The 15,212-nt window shown below is 42.1% G+C and overlaps 1 protein-coding gene across 1 annotated transcript in view; it reads right to left on the bottom strand.

Annotated features, from left to right (window-relative positions):
• Window positions 1-819: 819 nt before the first annotated feature.
• The window catches only part of ZSWIM6 (zinc finger SWIM-type containing 6), a 112,518-nt gene continuing 98,125 nt past the window's right edge, over window positions 820-15,212 (bottom strand). Inside the window, exons 8-14 of the mRNA XM_077285943.1 lie at window positions 13,318-13,464; window positions 10,770-11,030; window positions 9,898-10,033; window positions 8,878-9,035; window positions 6,743-6,906; window positions 4,209-4,290; window positions 820-3,612 (exon numbers count right to left, since the gene is read on the bottom strand). Coding sequence (XP_077142058.1) covers window positions 2,750-3,612; window positions 4,209-4,290; window positions 6,743-6,906; window positions 8,878-9,035; window positions 9,898-10,033; window positions 10,770-11,030; window positions 13,318-13,464 — 1,811 coding nt within the window. The 3' untranslated portion in view covers window positions 820-2,749. The remainder of the gene's footprint in view (window positions 3,613-4,208; window positions 4,291-6,742; window positions 6,907-8,877; window positions 9,036-9,897; window positions 10,034-10,769; window positions 11,031-13,317; window positions 13,465-15,212) is intronic.

Here is a 15,212-nt window from a genome sequence, read left to right as displayed (position 1 = left end):
ACCGCTGCGTTTCTGCGCGGTTTTTCCCGCAGCATGTGCACAGCGGTTTGCGGTTTCCATAGGGTTTCCATGTAAATGGAAACGCTATGGAAACTGCTGCGGACCCGCAGCATCAAAATCGCCGCGGTTCCGCGGTAAAAACCGCAAAGTGTGAACATGGCCGACCCTATTTTGAGCCAACCTGTACCCTTGTAACACTCATACATGAATATGCTAAAATGATCAGATCATGGAAAAAAATAGAAGTTAGAAAAATAACCGTTGTTGTCAGCAATGCCGCAAAGAAGCATCCTCCCATCCAGGTTTTTTGTCCTTTTAATACATTGCACTCATCATATTATATAGCACTGTGTACTTACAATTGCTCATTTTGCCTTTCTACCCAAATAATTCTTCTCTTTTCCATTAAGTGTATGACATCAGGTGAGTGAAAACTCACAAGCTGAATCCGTCTAAGCTCTATGTAGAAACAGGAGGTCAATTTTCCCTGCATGAGTCATCAGTCACTGCAAAAATTATTGACAGAGGAAGGAGGGAGCAGCTGAGTCAGGAGGTGAAAAGGGGAATGAATCATACAGGGGAAAAAAGACTTCCTGCTTCTTTATAGAGCAGAGAAAAGAACAATTAGCTAAGAAGAAAGGCAAAATGAGCAATTGTAAGGACACAGTGCTATATAATATGATGACTGCAATATATTAAGAGGATACAAATTTTGATGGGGGGAGGAGGAGGGCTTCTTTAAGAAGCCACAATGCCCTGGTGGCAAATATAAATATAGATCAGTCAACAATCCCATTTAACCAAAAAGGAAACAGAATCAACTTTCAAAAAACTAATTTTAATCAAAACAAAAAAAATTGTTGATCATTAACAAGTTTATAAAACAGTGATTTAGTTACATAAATAAATTGATATCAGTGTATCAAATCTTAATTACTTTCAACTTCATGAGCATGTTTACATGGGGTGATGAAGTACAACCTTTTTACCTAGTATAATAAATAAAATTAAGAGCATGAAAGTTCTCTTTTTCTTCTAAACAAAAATACTTACAAACATACCTAAAGCATGTTCTCTAATGAAGGGAACGAGAGACACTAGACAACTTTTGCACCAAAAATATAAAATAAAATTAAAAATAATAATAAAAATAAATGCTTTAGTAAGCACAAGGATACAGAACCATTCAGCTAAAATAAAAAAGGACACAATATCGGAACCAATAAGTTGGTATTTAATTATAATGAACAGTTTGGTAGTTAGATCTCCAGTTTGGTTATTTTAAAGCATTAAGACAAGGCAAGATAGAAGGCTGTTTTTTTTTTTGTTTGATTAAATCTAGAGGCAAAAAATAAAATAAAAAAAAATAATAAAAATATAAGGAAATTGAACACGTTTGAACAGTCATACCTATGCAACTTTCTGTCCTGCACAAAGTCAAAACACCTATGCAGACATGTATAATTATAGGTTAGCTTATTGTTAGCTTGCTGCCAAGGCGTCATGGATGAACATTTATTTTTGGATGCATTTTTTTTTTTACGTTTGTTAAAGTGTCTCTTGGAAGATCGTTCTGTGGCCCCAAACCCCCTTTTTTGTGGCATATTATAGTATTAATGCTAAGGCTTGCAGCTCTGGCTAATAGAGGATGTCTCTTTCTCTAATTTAAGAAGCCAGGTATGCGTATAGTAATGTAAAATATTCCTAAAAGAAAAAAAAAATAAATAAAATAAAAAAAGTATTTTCCAACCAGTATCAGCCCAGCCATGCAGTGAATCAAGGTGGCTCTGCATAGATGCCCAGCATGTAATGATCACCACCAACGCCAACACTGAAGCGAGGCTCATGTCTCACTTGGATATGTTCTCCTCCCGTGTTTAGTCTGTTTAAAACCAAGCTACTGCAGCTTCAAGTATTTTGCATTACATAGAATAATCTTTATAAATTAGTTAATGTTATACTTTGTTTTCAATATTCAGACATATACTATAATATATATATACAGTACAATAAATGCTCTCATTCTTTATTTCTTGATAATCCCTGAGAATGTATGTTGACAGTCGCTAAGTTTCCACACGCTTGTGGTGCCATGCTTTTAGATGAACCGCGTTGCAAAGCCACATAAAGTCAGCCTTAATTATTTTTTTTGTGTATTTTTCACATCTTACTAGTATTGTAGGTTTTTTTGGGGGGTAATGGGGGGGGTTCTTGTGGTTAAGTATGTTGAAATGTAAGAATGGTATACAGAGGAGTAAAGCTGGATCCTTTCGAGGTACTTGTCGCGGGGATGAAGGGTTTAAGGATTTTTTCTTTTTTTTTTTTAAAGTTTGGTATTTCTTCTTCTTCTTCTTCTTCAAGATTTTCTGTCTCTTAAAGCCATTTGCGTTTTTTTTTTTTTCTTTTTTCCTTTCAGGCTGTGAACGAATACAGACACAGGAGAGCTATGTGGGCTTTTGCCACTCGACAACATATACTCAGTGTAAACCAAACCTTAAACCTCTCTCACACACAGATACTAAAAAAAAAAAAGAAAAAAATATAAAAAAAACCAAAAAAACAAAAAAACAAACACAAACTTTCACAACATGACAATTTAGTTTGCAAACTCAATTTAACTATACAGATAATACCGGTGTGGCTCTTTTTTTTTTTTGTGTTTTGACTTTTTTTTTCTTAAGTTAAAAAGGATAAAAAGGCAGGCTCAAGTAAAAACAAACCTTCTCCCCCCTCCCCCATTCACACATTGTCAACCGAAGCGCTCACGGACCAGCATCATCAGTTTCTTTTTTCCTTTGTAGATTTGTTTTAGGTTGTCGATGAACTGTGTAAACTGAATGTGTCCGTCGTGAGCCATTAAGAAGGTCTCTCGGGCCTTGCTAAGAAACTCTATAAATTCACTGTAGTGTCGAGGACTGATGTGTGTGAGACGCGAATGTGTTGTGTTTATGTAGGCCCCGATTGTGGCATCCAAGAGCTGTCTCAAAGGGGATTTGTCCAGTGACATAAGCTTGCCAGAGTTCCTCCGTCCATGAAGTCCCACCATCCCAGGGGTGGTCAAAGTGCACCTGCGCAAAATGTCTGAAAGTACTGTTGCACATTTGACACTAGTGACCACAAGAGGTATTATCGCTGCTAGTTCATTTTTCCCAAGAGAGTGGCTGAGCGCACATGCCCACAAAACGTCATTAATGGCAGGGTGTGTATCCTGGTTGTAACTCAGGTTCAGATGCGTCATGGCCAAGGTAGCCAACTTGTATGCCCTCATGGGGTAACCGCGGTGTTCCATGTACCGCGCTATCGTGAAAAGTTGTGTGTAGCTCATGCCAGTCGCAGCAGCATCCAGAACAATTTGGTAAGCAGTCTCAAAAGCTATGTGATCCTTTTCACATAAAGTAAGTGCTGACAGGGCACAGTTTTGAGGGTCCTTCATGGCACACTGGAGCGCAAGCGTCCTAGCACTGCCGGCCAGCTTTTCCTGTTGATGGCAGTCCAGATGCAATCGGACAATGGTGCTGTTGGACATCACCGTGGTGGCTACGATGCTAGTGGCCTCCGTTGGCGTGAAGAGAGTGAACCAGCTCTGCATGATGCTGTCAAGTGCATAAACACCTGCGTACAAGAGGAGGGGAGAATTACCAAGGGCGTCCACATTGTATTTCCGGACGGACTCGATGGCTGACTCATATTAAATATGCACAATAATGTGCCTTATTCTATCCTAACAAAGCGGCTGTAATGAATCCACTACAAATGGCAGTAGTAGTTTCACAATTTTATGATTTTGTTTCCATATCACATATCAAAATTTGGAAGAGGGCAAACCTGCAAGGGATATGGAAATAGGATTCCAAAAAGAGCATTTTCTTAAGCTTTAATGGCATGCAACAGATTTGTTGCAGAAACAGATTGTCCCATTTACCTGAATGGTGCCGGCCGCCAAAGTCAGCTCATTTAGATAAATGGAAATGATCAGAGCTGTTTTTGCATCACATCTGTACCATAGGAACATTGCTCCCAGGAAACCAATTGTGTAACTACTACTGAGAATAAAAGGGGCTGGTGGAAGGGTGTAGGGGACCCAAGATCTGCACAGATGGAGCAAATTTCCACACAATGAGCAAAGGTACACAAATTACACTGTAATAAATACTAGTGACGTTGTGCAGGCAAAGTACAAACCCAACTGAGCGGCACTATGTACTCACCTACTTCAGTCGCACATGTTACCAGCCATCGGACCATTTCCCGCCGCCGCCAGTTTAAAGTGGATAACGTCATACGCATTACCTATAAAGAAGGATGGCAGTTTAGTAAAAGTACATGCACAATATACTCCTTTCACAGGGACTTCTTTAAAGAAGAGCTGTCACCAGGTCAAAAGTGCCCAGTTTTTGTCCTTTTATTCCTGCTGCTTCCCTGAGTATGTATTTATGTATTATTATTATTTTTTTAATTTACAGTGCAGTTGCAGAGATATGGGCCTTTTTAATTGGTGATCGTTTTTTTACTGTATTTTCCAATGTGGCAGTGCTCAAGGGGTTTAATAATGCAGAAGACCATGGAAAAAGACAATAAAAAGGCCCTTATCTCTATATTAAAAAAACAAAACCTCACGCACACAAGGGAACAATGGGAAACAAAACAAAAGCACAAACTGGCCACAAGTTTTCTTGATAAGTTCAAGCCCATTTTCAAAACACACATAAAAAATTGTAAAGTTAAAGGAGACAACCATTGGCCAAAATGCAAAGCAGTTTCAAAGATCGTGGGTCAATCTGATGACCAGAAATGTATATGCACAGCCATTGATTGTAATGACCACCGATTTTCCGTGTGGAGGTGCTGCAAGTGCGGAGGTGCTGCAAGTGCGGAGGTGAGGCAAGTGCGGAGGTGAGGCAAGTGCGGAGGTGAGGCAAGTGCAGAGGTGAGGCAAGTTCAGAGGTGAGGCAAGTTCAGAGGTGAGGCAAGTGCAGAGGTGAGGCAAGTGCAGAGGTGAGGCAAGTGCAGAGGTGAGGCAAGTGCAGAGGTGAGGCAAGTGCAGAGGTGAGGCAAGTGCAGAGGTGAGGCAAGTTCAGAGGTGAGGCAAGTTCAGAGGTGAGGCAAGTTCAGAGGTGAGGCAAGTGCAGAGGTGAGGCAAGTGCAGAGGTGAGGCAAGTGCAGAGGTGAGGCAAGTGCAGAGGTGAGGCAAGTGCAGAGGTGAGGCAAGTGCAGAGGTGAGGCAAGTGCAGAGGTGAGGAAAGCGCAGAGGTGAGGAAAGCGCAGAGGTGAGGAAAGCGCAGAGGTGAGGAAAGCGCAGAGGTGAGGAAAGCGCAGAGGTGAGGAAAGCGCAGAGGTGAGGAAAGCGCAGAGGTGAGGAAAGCGCAGAGGTGAGGAAAGCGCAGAGGTGAGGAAAGCGCAGAGGTGAGGAAAGCGCAGAGGTGAGGAAAGCGGAGAGGTGAGGAAAGTGCAGAGGTGAGGAAAGTGCAGAGGTGAGGAAAGTGCAGAGGTGAGGAAAGTGCAGAGGTGAGGAAAGTGCAGAGGTGAGGAAAGTGCAGAGGTGAGGAAAGTGGAGAGGTGAGGAAAGTGGAGAGGTGAGGAAAGTGGAGAGGTGAGGAAAGTGGAGAGGTGAGGAAAGTGCAGAGGTGAGGAAAGTGGAGAGGTGCTGCAGGGGAATTTACCATCTGACAATGGATTCCCCAGGCGCACTATTAGCAGGACAACCTATGACAAGAGTCACTTGCCAGACAACTTTTTAAGGCCATATTTTATTCCAGTATTTATGTAATTTGAGATCTGGATTGCGGTGGGATTAAAAAGCACTTCAATACAAAAAAAACCCCACATCTTTCATTTTCTTTGCTGCCACCAGAATGATAGTCTGCAATTGTGTATGTCATGGGAGAAGGTTGGTTTCACACATTCGACTTTCAAGGGCTGAGTACAGACTGCAATATCCCATCCAGCCGTGGCTCTCCTGACCCAAACTGAATAGCCTTATAAGTATTTGCCAAGGCTGTAGATTTTGGGTCAGGAGATATGAGGCATATCCAGACATCTAGGTCCCCATGCGAATCTGGCCTAATACAGAACACGGCATCATTCGTATTAGGACCCTGGAAGGTCACTTTGGAACCTTTTTTGCTTTTTTCAAATCTACTTTGACAAGTCTCACCATTAAAGCCTATTATTAATCTATTGGTAATTGACCGATTAGCATATTGACAATGTAAGGAGGCAGAATCTAGCACAGGCCTCAATTATAGCGACATATTTCCTAGGCAGGCTGAAAATTATCCTAATCACCACAACGGACCGCAGAAACGAGACGCTGGGCTCTTCCACAAATAATGAATCTTGGGATTTGATCGGTCCCATTCATTTTTTTTTTTGCAGCACTGGTAAAAAGCTGATGCACCGTTCTGACTGTACATGCCGAATGTACCAGGGGAAATGTGTTTTGCTTTGCAGTTTATAAAAGGAAAAAAAAATGCCTATTTTGAATGTTGTCCATTAACCACTCGGGAATACAGGAATTGATTTCACACGCTGTTTGGCAACACTATTAGAGGGCCCATAGATAACCATTATGAGGAATCAATATGGAGCGTAACCTATACATCACCCCTCTGCTCAATATTCAGGTGTTTTGCAAAAGGTTGTACAACCTATGTAGAAAATTAATAGAAGAATTGGAACTACAAATCCCAGCAACATCACGGCTGCATAGTAACACTCGATATGACTAATGGATGTTACCAACCTGAAGGCCCAGCTCCAAGGATACTTTCAGCAGCGTTATGTCTGGTAAGCTGTCCATTAACGTTGCGATTTTGAATGCATCTTGTGCTAGTTTAAATATGTGCGATGAGGAGTGAATATTTTTCTGGATGGATTCTAACACTGTTTCCAGTCTCCTAACATCACCTGCAGATGGAAGAGGAGAAAAGGCATTTCATCAGCATCTAGGTACATGCAAAATTACTTATCCCAGGCACAACTCAAGAATCAGTGGAGGAAACCCTGTGAAGAAGGCACATGGTCCTGAAGCATGGCTGATCAGGAGAAGCTTTAACGCAAATACGTCGTTCTCAGTAAAAGTACAGCTATGGCTACTTTCACACTAGCGTCGTGCACTGCACGTCGCAATGCATCGATGTGGAGAAAAAAAAGAATCTCCAGAGAAGACCCGCACAAGGTTGTTATCTGCGTATTGTATGTTTTCTACAATGCTATGGGGTCTATCCAGGAACCAGAGCATGAATGTAGAATTTATATAAAAAAAATAAAAAAATAACAAAAACATACCACCACACATGAATACTCATCTCTGGTCACCCCACTGCTCACTCCCTGGTCCTCAAGGTTTTTTCCCGCTACTGCTGCAGCCTGCCTCTTCACTATAAAAGGGACTTACATCCGCGACCAGGCCTTGGAGGTCACTGCGCGTCATATGGTTGCGTCACACGTCAAGACTTCTCAATCTTATGATGCGCACCAGGGCTGTGGAGTCAGAGTCGTGGAGTCGGAGCCCATTTTGGTGGAGTCGGAGTCATGAAAATTGAGGAGTCGGAGGTTAGGCTTACTAACTCCACAGCCCTGACATTGCGCACGGACCTGGTTCTAGAGTGGCCATGCACTGCCATCAGCTGTGGTCCAGATGACGCTAGTCACTGGTCTCAGCGGTTACGTCATTAGACGACACGTCCTCGGATGCTCAACAGTAAATAGAGTGCCGGATACTGTAGAAACAGGCGGCTATAGGGCATGCTAATTTGTGGCGTTTTTTTGCTGTGTTTTTTTAATGCAAATTTTCAGCTGCGGTTTACAGTACCAGTCTATGAGATTTCAGAAATCTCATGCACACCGCTTGTGGGTTTTTTGCCCTCAGTATTTTTTATTTTTTTTTGCTGAATGCAGCATGTCACTTCTTTCTGCACCCCTGAAAGTAATGGGTGATGAAAAAACGCAGGTATTAGGCTTTCCAGCGTTTTTTTTGCCAAAACCTTATGCAGTAGAGCATGATTTTTTTCGTCACTAAACTTCATCAGCATCACAAGAGACAAATGTAGCATGAAAAAGATGCAGCAAAAAAACAAGCAAAACCTGCCAAGTGTGAACATAGCCTAAAGCCCGCGAGTATTTGTTTTAGCACATTCCATGCTTTTTTATATATTATGCAACCCTTTTAAAAGGGCAACAGAGAATAAATTTCCTGTAGAAATTGGAGAGAATTGCTTCCTCCAAATTATGGGCCTCATGTATTAAATAAAAACCTTTGTATCCCCTACAGTTCTGCATATGCTGGTAGGGTGTAATCGCAGCCATCTGAATGCATTCACATCAAATATGCATGCTGCAGACCGGGGAACATTTATGCAAAATGCCTCACAGGTAGCGGAGCAGACCCATAGCAACAATGCTAGTGATGAGCGACCGTGCTTGGATAAGGCATTATCTTGAGCATGCTCATGTGCTAAACGAGTGCCCGCGGCTGATATGTTCGAGTGCCCGCAGCTGCTATGTTCGAGTGCCCGCGGCTGCATGTCTCACAGCTGTTCGGCAGTCGCAGTACATGCAGGGATTACCCAACAGACAATCCCTGCATGTGTTGCGGCTGTTGAATAGCCACAAGACATGCAGCAGCGGGGACTTGGACATATTTTTCAAGCGCGCTGAAGACACCGTTAACACCCGAGCAAGCGAGGTAACACCTAATCCCAGCACGTTCGCTCATCACTAAACAATGCCACTAGAATTTAGAATAAATGGCTTTGTGGTTTCAACAGGAAACTATTTTTATGCAAAAGACCTTAGATTGAGGCGAGATGTGCAGAACACTAGAGCTCGAGCACCAGCTCTCGCCACGCTGGTAACATGCTTGGCAATAGGACGTACCTTTGGCTGCGGTCAGCATTGTAGATGCCAGCTCACACTGCTGTGACTCAATATGACTCAGGGTGAACCAACGGGGATAACGGTTAGGAACAACTGAGGCGATGTGGTGTGGCCGGGACATGTCTCCAGTGGGAGCTGTGGATTCCAACACAAGCAACCTGCATGCAAAATAAAGAGATCAATTATTAAACTGAGGCCCAGTAATCACTTATTTCATAAGAAATAGGAATGTATTCAATTCCGCATTAAGGAAACCGTTCAACTCCCGTCAGGAATCGTGCCCATGTCCTAACAAGACATGTGCATCAAAAACACGGAAGGCGTCGCACGGTTGCCTCGGCACGTGTCCAGTCCGCAAGCAGCAACTTCTTTCAACATTAAGTGTGGAAAGGAGCTGGGCTGGAGAATCCCTATAAGAATGCTGATGCTCCAGGTTACATTGATGCTAAAGTTCACACGTTGCGGAAAAGTTCCACTACGGATTTTTTTCACAAGTCCACATGTGAGGGGCAGATTTGGTTGCAGATTTCACCCACAGCATTGAAATGGGTAACATCTGGATGTTAAAATGAGCAGATTTTGAAAACACCATTGACTTGTACTGTACAGTGCTGCAGATTTGGGGTTTGGAGTCAGCATCGCAATCCTGCAAAAATTGTGACTTCGCTTTAGTCTTCCTATTACTTTCAGTGTCTGGTCCATGAGGGGTAAAGGTATCCAAACTTCATAAAGGAAAGACAGATAATCTGGCCTTATACTCAGAGGTTGGCACAGCCTTGCTCCAGTCTCCAGCACCACCAAGTCTTCCAATTGAAGCCCCAGCATTGGGCAGCGTTCACACTGCCACCATAGTGCTGCTGCATTTCATCGCCTTTATTTTTTTGCAACCCTATAGTTAGCTGCTAGAACTGTGGGGCGCTCGGGTCCTGTCTCCACACTATGGGCTTCATGGTGGATAATTTATTGACCCTGTGCATGGGGTTATTAGACCTGGGGTGACTTGAGGAGATTGGGACTTACCTCATTGCTCGCAGTGCAATCTTGTATGCTAGTTCAGCATCGTGAGGTAGGAGGGAGGTGAAGAGATACTTGGCAAATGTGTGCATTGGAATACTCTCTCGATGGATGATTTCACCCAATCCACTGTATGGCCCAGCTGTGCCAAGAAAACATACATTACTTCAATGTGCTCACACCGCTCTGCATAATAACACAGGCACAAATACTAGGTCACGTCAGCATCTGCTGCCATTCTGGCTACTTCACAGACACTGCAATGGGCGGCTCAGATCCCTCAGTTCCTAGCAGAAAACCGCTTAGGAAAATTTAGGAAAAATAAAAAACAGAAAACATACTGAACGGATTAAAAAAACATATTAAATTTGCTAAAACCAGATACTGGAACACAAAACAGCAGGTATGTAAAAAACGGACAATTTCAGAAAATGAATGGTGGTTTTTGTAATAAAAGAAGTAATTTGCCTAAATACTTTATATATCAATTTCGCAGAGTTTCCAGAGCTCTGCTTGCTGTCATGCAATAGGTCCAAACATTGCTTGTTAGACTCACAGGGCCCTGGTCCGGCATCCACGTGGCAGCCGGACCTGGGTAACTGGGGGCATCTTGGGCGCCTCTTACGATTACTAGGCCCCTGTGAGCTTGTGACGTGACATGTTATGTCGCAGGAGCCTAGTAATTGCAAGAGGATGCTGGAATTAAAGAGCGTCTACCATGGCGGTCCACCCTGCCCAGATCCGGCTGCCACAGAGTATAGACGTGGACGTCAGACCAGGGTCCTGGGAATCTTTTTTTGGTCAAATCTACCTTTATATATTAAAATTGCATGCCACCCCCGCCACTGCAATGACTGATCAGATGTGTAGCGACTCACCTTCTAACAGGAAGACTGCTTGTTTTCTGAAGATTTTCACCAGCGTATCATCCAGCTCAATCTCTTGCAGTTTAGAAATGAGTTGCTCCTCGTTGCGGCAGACCTTCTCTTGTGCATACAAGCCATCTGGCATTATTCGCTGCTGCCCCAGCCCGATCAGCGCTACCTCCACCGCCAGCGTTAAGTACGACTCGCCTTCTTCAAGGAACTTGTGAGGAGACAGGTGTTGGTATTCCAGAGATTTACAATGCCCAAAGCCATCTGAGATACAAGAAACACAACAGATCAGACTGCGGCAACATCCAGAAATGTACAAAAATCAACGTTCTTACTGGTTTCTGCCATTTTGTATAACATCCCGATAGGCTGAGGCACGCGGCGTCTCGTACCTTGGCGGTGCTAAGTTACCCGAATTTTGAATGCTCATGAATATTGATGGCATGCATTAGATGCTGTGTAGATAATGGCCGCACATACACTAGTGGAAGGCAGGCTTTTATTTATTACATTACGGTATATGGATGCAAGATTCACCGCTTTAAATTAGTATCAGTCCAAAGCAAATCATAAATTTCATTTTCTAGGAAAACCTGTCATCTACGACAGAAACGTCCCACAATTCCTTGTGACAAATCTCAATAATATCCCCTTAGAAGTTAATAACTCTGCAGCTGGAACACCATCAATCATTCAGTACCAGCAGTGGGTATCCTGAGTCGCTTATTGAAATGCTGGCACCGAGCTAAGACACGCGCCACTGTCACTTCAATATGGAATTCAGATATAAAACATTAACAGTTTCATCCAATCCGTCCACTTCTGATAGAGCACATCGCAGCGAGTCTTAGTCATGTAAGGAGAGGTGGCCGTGTGATGTATCAGAATCTAAGACCACGGGGGCTCACTACAATGCTCATGTATGACCACATATGTAGAACGTAAATGTGGCGTCTTTAGAAATGGGTATTTTCAAGATTGTAAGTGATCTTCTATCCATTGGATAGGGAATAACTTCCTAATCACTGGGGATCTAACCATTGGGACCCCCACCAATCATAAGAAGCAAGGTTCAAAGGAGCCCACTGTGAATGGAGCCGTGGTCAATCATGGGCCGGGGTATTGCTGAGCGCTGTGCTCGGCTGCTCTTTCGCACAAACTTAATGAATGAATTGCGAAAAGGAGAAATAACTGAGTTTTTTAAGCTATAAAAATTCTTAATTTATTAGTTAACATCATAAAAAAGACAAAATGGAGAGAGTATAAAGATCGACAAAACAGTATAGGTTACCAAGCAGGATATGAACACTTGCTACAATCAAGAAAAATATATGAGTGCATAAGTGTATTTTAGTATAAATATTAATCGACACGGTGGTCATTAATGTATCTGCAGTCATACAGGTATCATAGGTATATTGCAAAAACAAGGTTCCTACACATGACAATGGTGCAGACTGCCAGGTCACCACATAGAAACAAGTCCCCAACAAGCCCTTTGAGTATTTAGCACGTTGCTTCCTCAGGGGGTCTAAGGAAGCAACATTCTAAGGACCTCCTGAGTAAGTAACACACTAAATATGCGAAACGTACGTTGGGGCCTTGTTTCTATGTTGTGACCTTGCAATCTCCACTATTGTCAAGCGTAGGAGTCTTTTTTGCCATATTCCCATGATACCTGTATATCGGCATATACACTGATGACCACTGTTGTTCTTATCTATACTAATATACACTTATGCACTAATATTTCCTCATTGTTGCAAGTATTCATATTCTGCTTGGTTACCTATTGGTTTTGTTGATCTTTGTACGCCATTTGCCTTTTTCACACGTCAACCAATCAATTAAGTTTGTCGTTTTCCTCCTTTTTGCAACTGATTACATGTGAAGTTGCTATTTTGCTATTCATGTGTATGATCAACCACCGCTCGAGTCTCTGTGGGTTCTTTAGAGGCCTAGTTCTCAGGATTACTGGATTCACAACGATCAGGCACACATTGATGGGGAAGTTCCCCTAAAACTTGACAATAATACTTTAAAATTAACCAATGGATGAAAGACCAAAAATATAAATCGAGATTTTGATTATCTATATTCGAGGACCCTGAAGGTACAGACTGTCATATGGATGTTGAATAAGGACTGGAGTTTTTCCATGACCAATCCTTTATTCTCAAGGCTGATAAACTGCACAATATGTGAGGTGCCTGGTTCCATTGAACTGAGTTAGCATGTGAATATGGAGGTCTACAGGAAAAAAAATGGCCTTATTACATCATAAGGCCAAACTAAGGCTCTACTATGGCAGACAACATTAGCCGTAGGAAACCTGTGGACAAAGGCCTGCTTTTCACATAAATATATCAAGTACTTCATCTCTTGAAATACTCTTAGACATCAAGTTGTAACAGTAAAACATCTCTCCCAAAGCCTTGGAACTTCACAGAACTACACAGAACTACACATGAGGCCATCAGAAGCATTGACAGGCTTCTCTAGGGTCAACCAGAGCCCTTAATCTGCTGTAACATCTCAGGGGTTGCCTTACCTGCAAAATCTGGAAAGCCGTGAAACCCATCATCATCCACTCTGCAGGCTTCCATTAGACTGCTGAAGAGAGTACCAATTGGATCCAAAGGATGCCCTACCCAGCCTTCTAGATTGGTGATGGAAGTAACGCCTTTATGTAAAAGTTCTGTTAAAAGAAAAAAATATATAAATAATTCCACCCAAAATTAAAGGCTTTATGATGGGTGATGCCTGATCTCTAGCATTTCACAAATCCAAGAAATGAAGGGGCAGAACTGCAGACTTTCGGTGGTTTTTATCCTTGCACAACCCGAAAACCGGATGTGCAGGCAACTACAGCACAACCCAATAAAAGTGAATAGGTACTAGTGCAATTCCTTGCTCAATGGGATGGCTGGAGAGTCGCTGTGTGGGTAAAGACAGCAGAGGGGCTACTGGTCTGCAACATGATGGAACGTTAATTCTCACAGCTGGTGGAAGTCACAGCGGTCAGACCCCACCATCATGATGAGGTTATTGTCCCTTTAAATTTGGGAACCAAAATCGGAACTGCTGCTTTTACAAAATGAACATCTTATAAATGTACAAGTCACGGCCGACTCACATGTATAAAAATTTATAAGAAAAACTCAAAAGCCAAACAAAAAAACCCTAAAAATCAGGGTATTCCCATGTAAGTGTCACAATATATAAAATACTGATGGCAGGCATCCGATCCCCACGGAGAGGCCATCATACATGTGTCATCACCTTTTATTATTATAGCCAATGGTAAGCACAGTACTTGTGGGTGAGGCCATGAAAGAGAGGAAAAATGATTTCCATCGCTGTAATTTACATTGCTATATGTGCAAGCAATATACAATATCGATCTATCAGGCGGCAGAATATTGGCAAAAATCCCATAAAATAAGCAAAACAGCCGCAAGTCATTATCAATGGGCATAAATTAAATGTCTCCGTGTGGAGCATCTGAATATTTATTGACTTAATAAAGTCCCGTTATGGTGCCGTTTTATGGCATTTTGACGGCATAGAGACGTTTAAGGAAATATTAGGCCGGGTGCTTTTCTTTATTAAGCTGTTCCGCCTTCATGTGAAGTGGACTCACTGTGCAGATTTGTAGTGTTCAAAGCAGCTTCTGTGGCTCAGAGTCAAAAGAAGAAATATTTCCGGAGAGTGGTGGGTCCTGTATTATTTATACAGTCTGCAGCGAGTCAGTCATCTCCAAGCAATTGAATTATGACTTTCAATTGGAACAGATTAACCCTTCGAGGGCTTCCTGCAAGCCCTACATCAAATTACAATGGCAATATCAAAAGGCAGCAATTGCCTAGTGCTACATGATCATCTACACACTTTTGAAAAGAAATGGACAAAACAAAAACACACACACACCATATATGTGTGTGTGTATATATATATATATATATATATATATATATATATATATATATATATATATATATATATATATATATATTTTTTTATTTTTTTTTTATAAAAAGGTTGCTTGCATAGAGCCTTTTATTTTTCCATTTTTCTATTATGCCTCCTGGTGTCACTGTTCTGATCACTCATTACCAGACATGGTCATTGCTTAAGGACACAACTGTAGTGCCAGCTGAGGAGTTTTGCAGTGCTCAGATTTGGCTGTCATGGAGTAGCAAAGTAGGCAATGGACCAGGGTACTGCAATTCTTATTAGTCATATCTACTGACAAGTACAATTGTGATTTTTTTATTTTTTACAGGAGGAATAACAGAGTAAATACACCATTGTACAATATTATACTCCTAGTATGGTGCTTAATACAAGACCACATGGTTTAGTAGTCGCGTGCGACCACATCGCCACACATGTGGTTCATGGCCACATGATAATGCAGGTAAATCATGTGAAGTCACCATCTTT

Source organism: Ranitomeya variabilis, chromosome 1 (genome assembly GCF_051348905.1).
Source record: "Ranitomeya variabilis isolate aRanVar5 chromosome 1, aRanVar5.hap1, whole genome shotgun sequence".
NCBI lineage: Eukaryota > Metazoa > Chordata > Amphibia > Anura > Dendrobatidae > Ranitomeya > Ranitomeya variabilis.
Note: the sequence above shows the minus strand (reverse complement) of the source record. Positions and strands in the feature narration are given on the sequence as shown.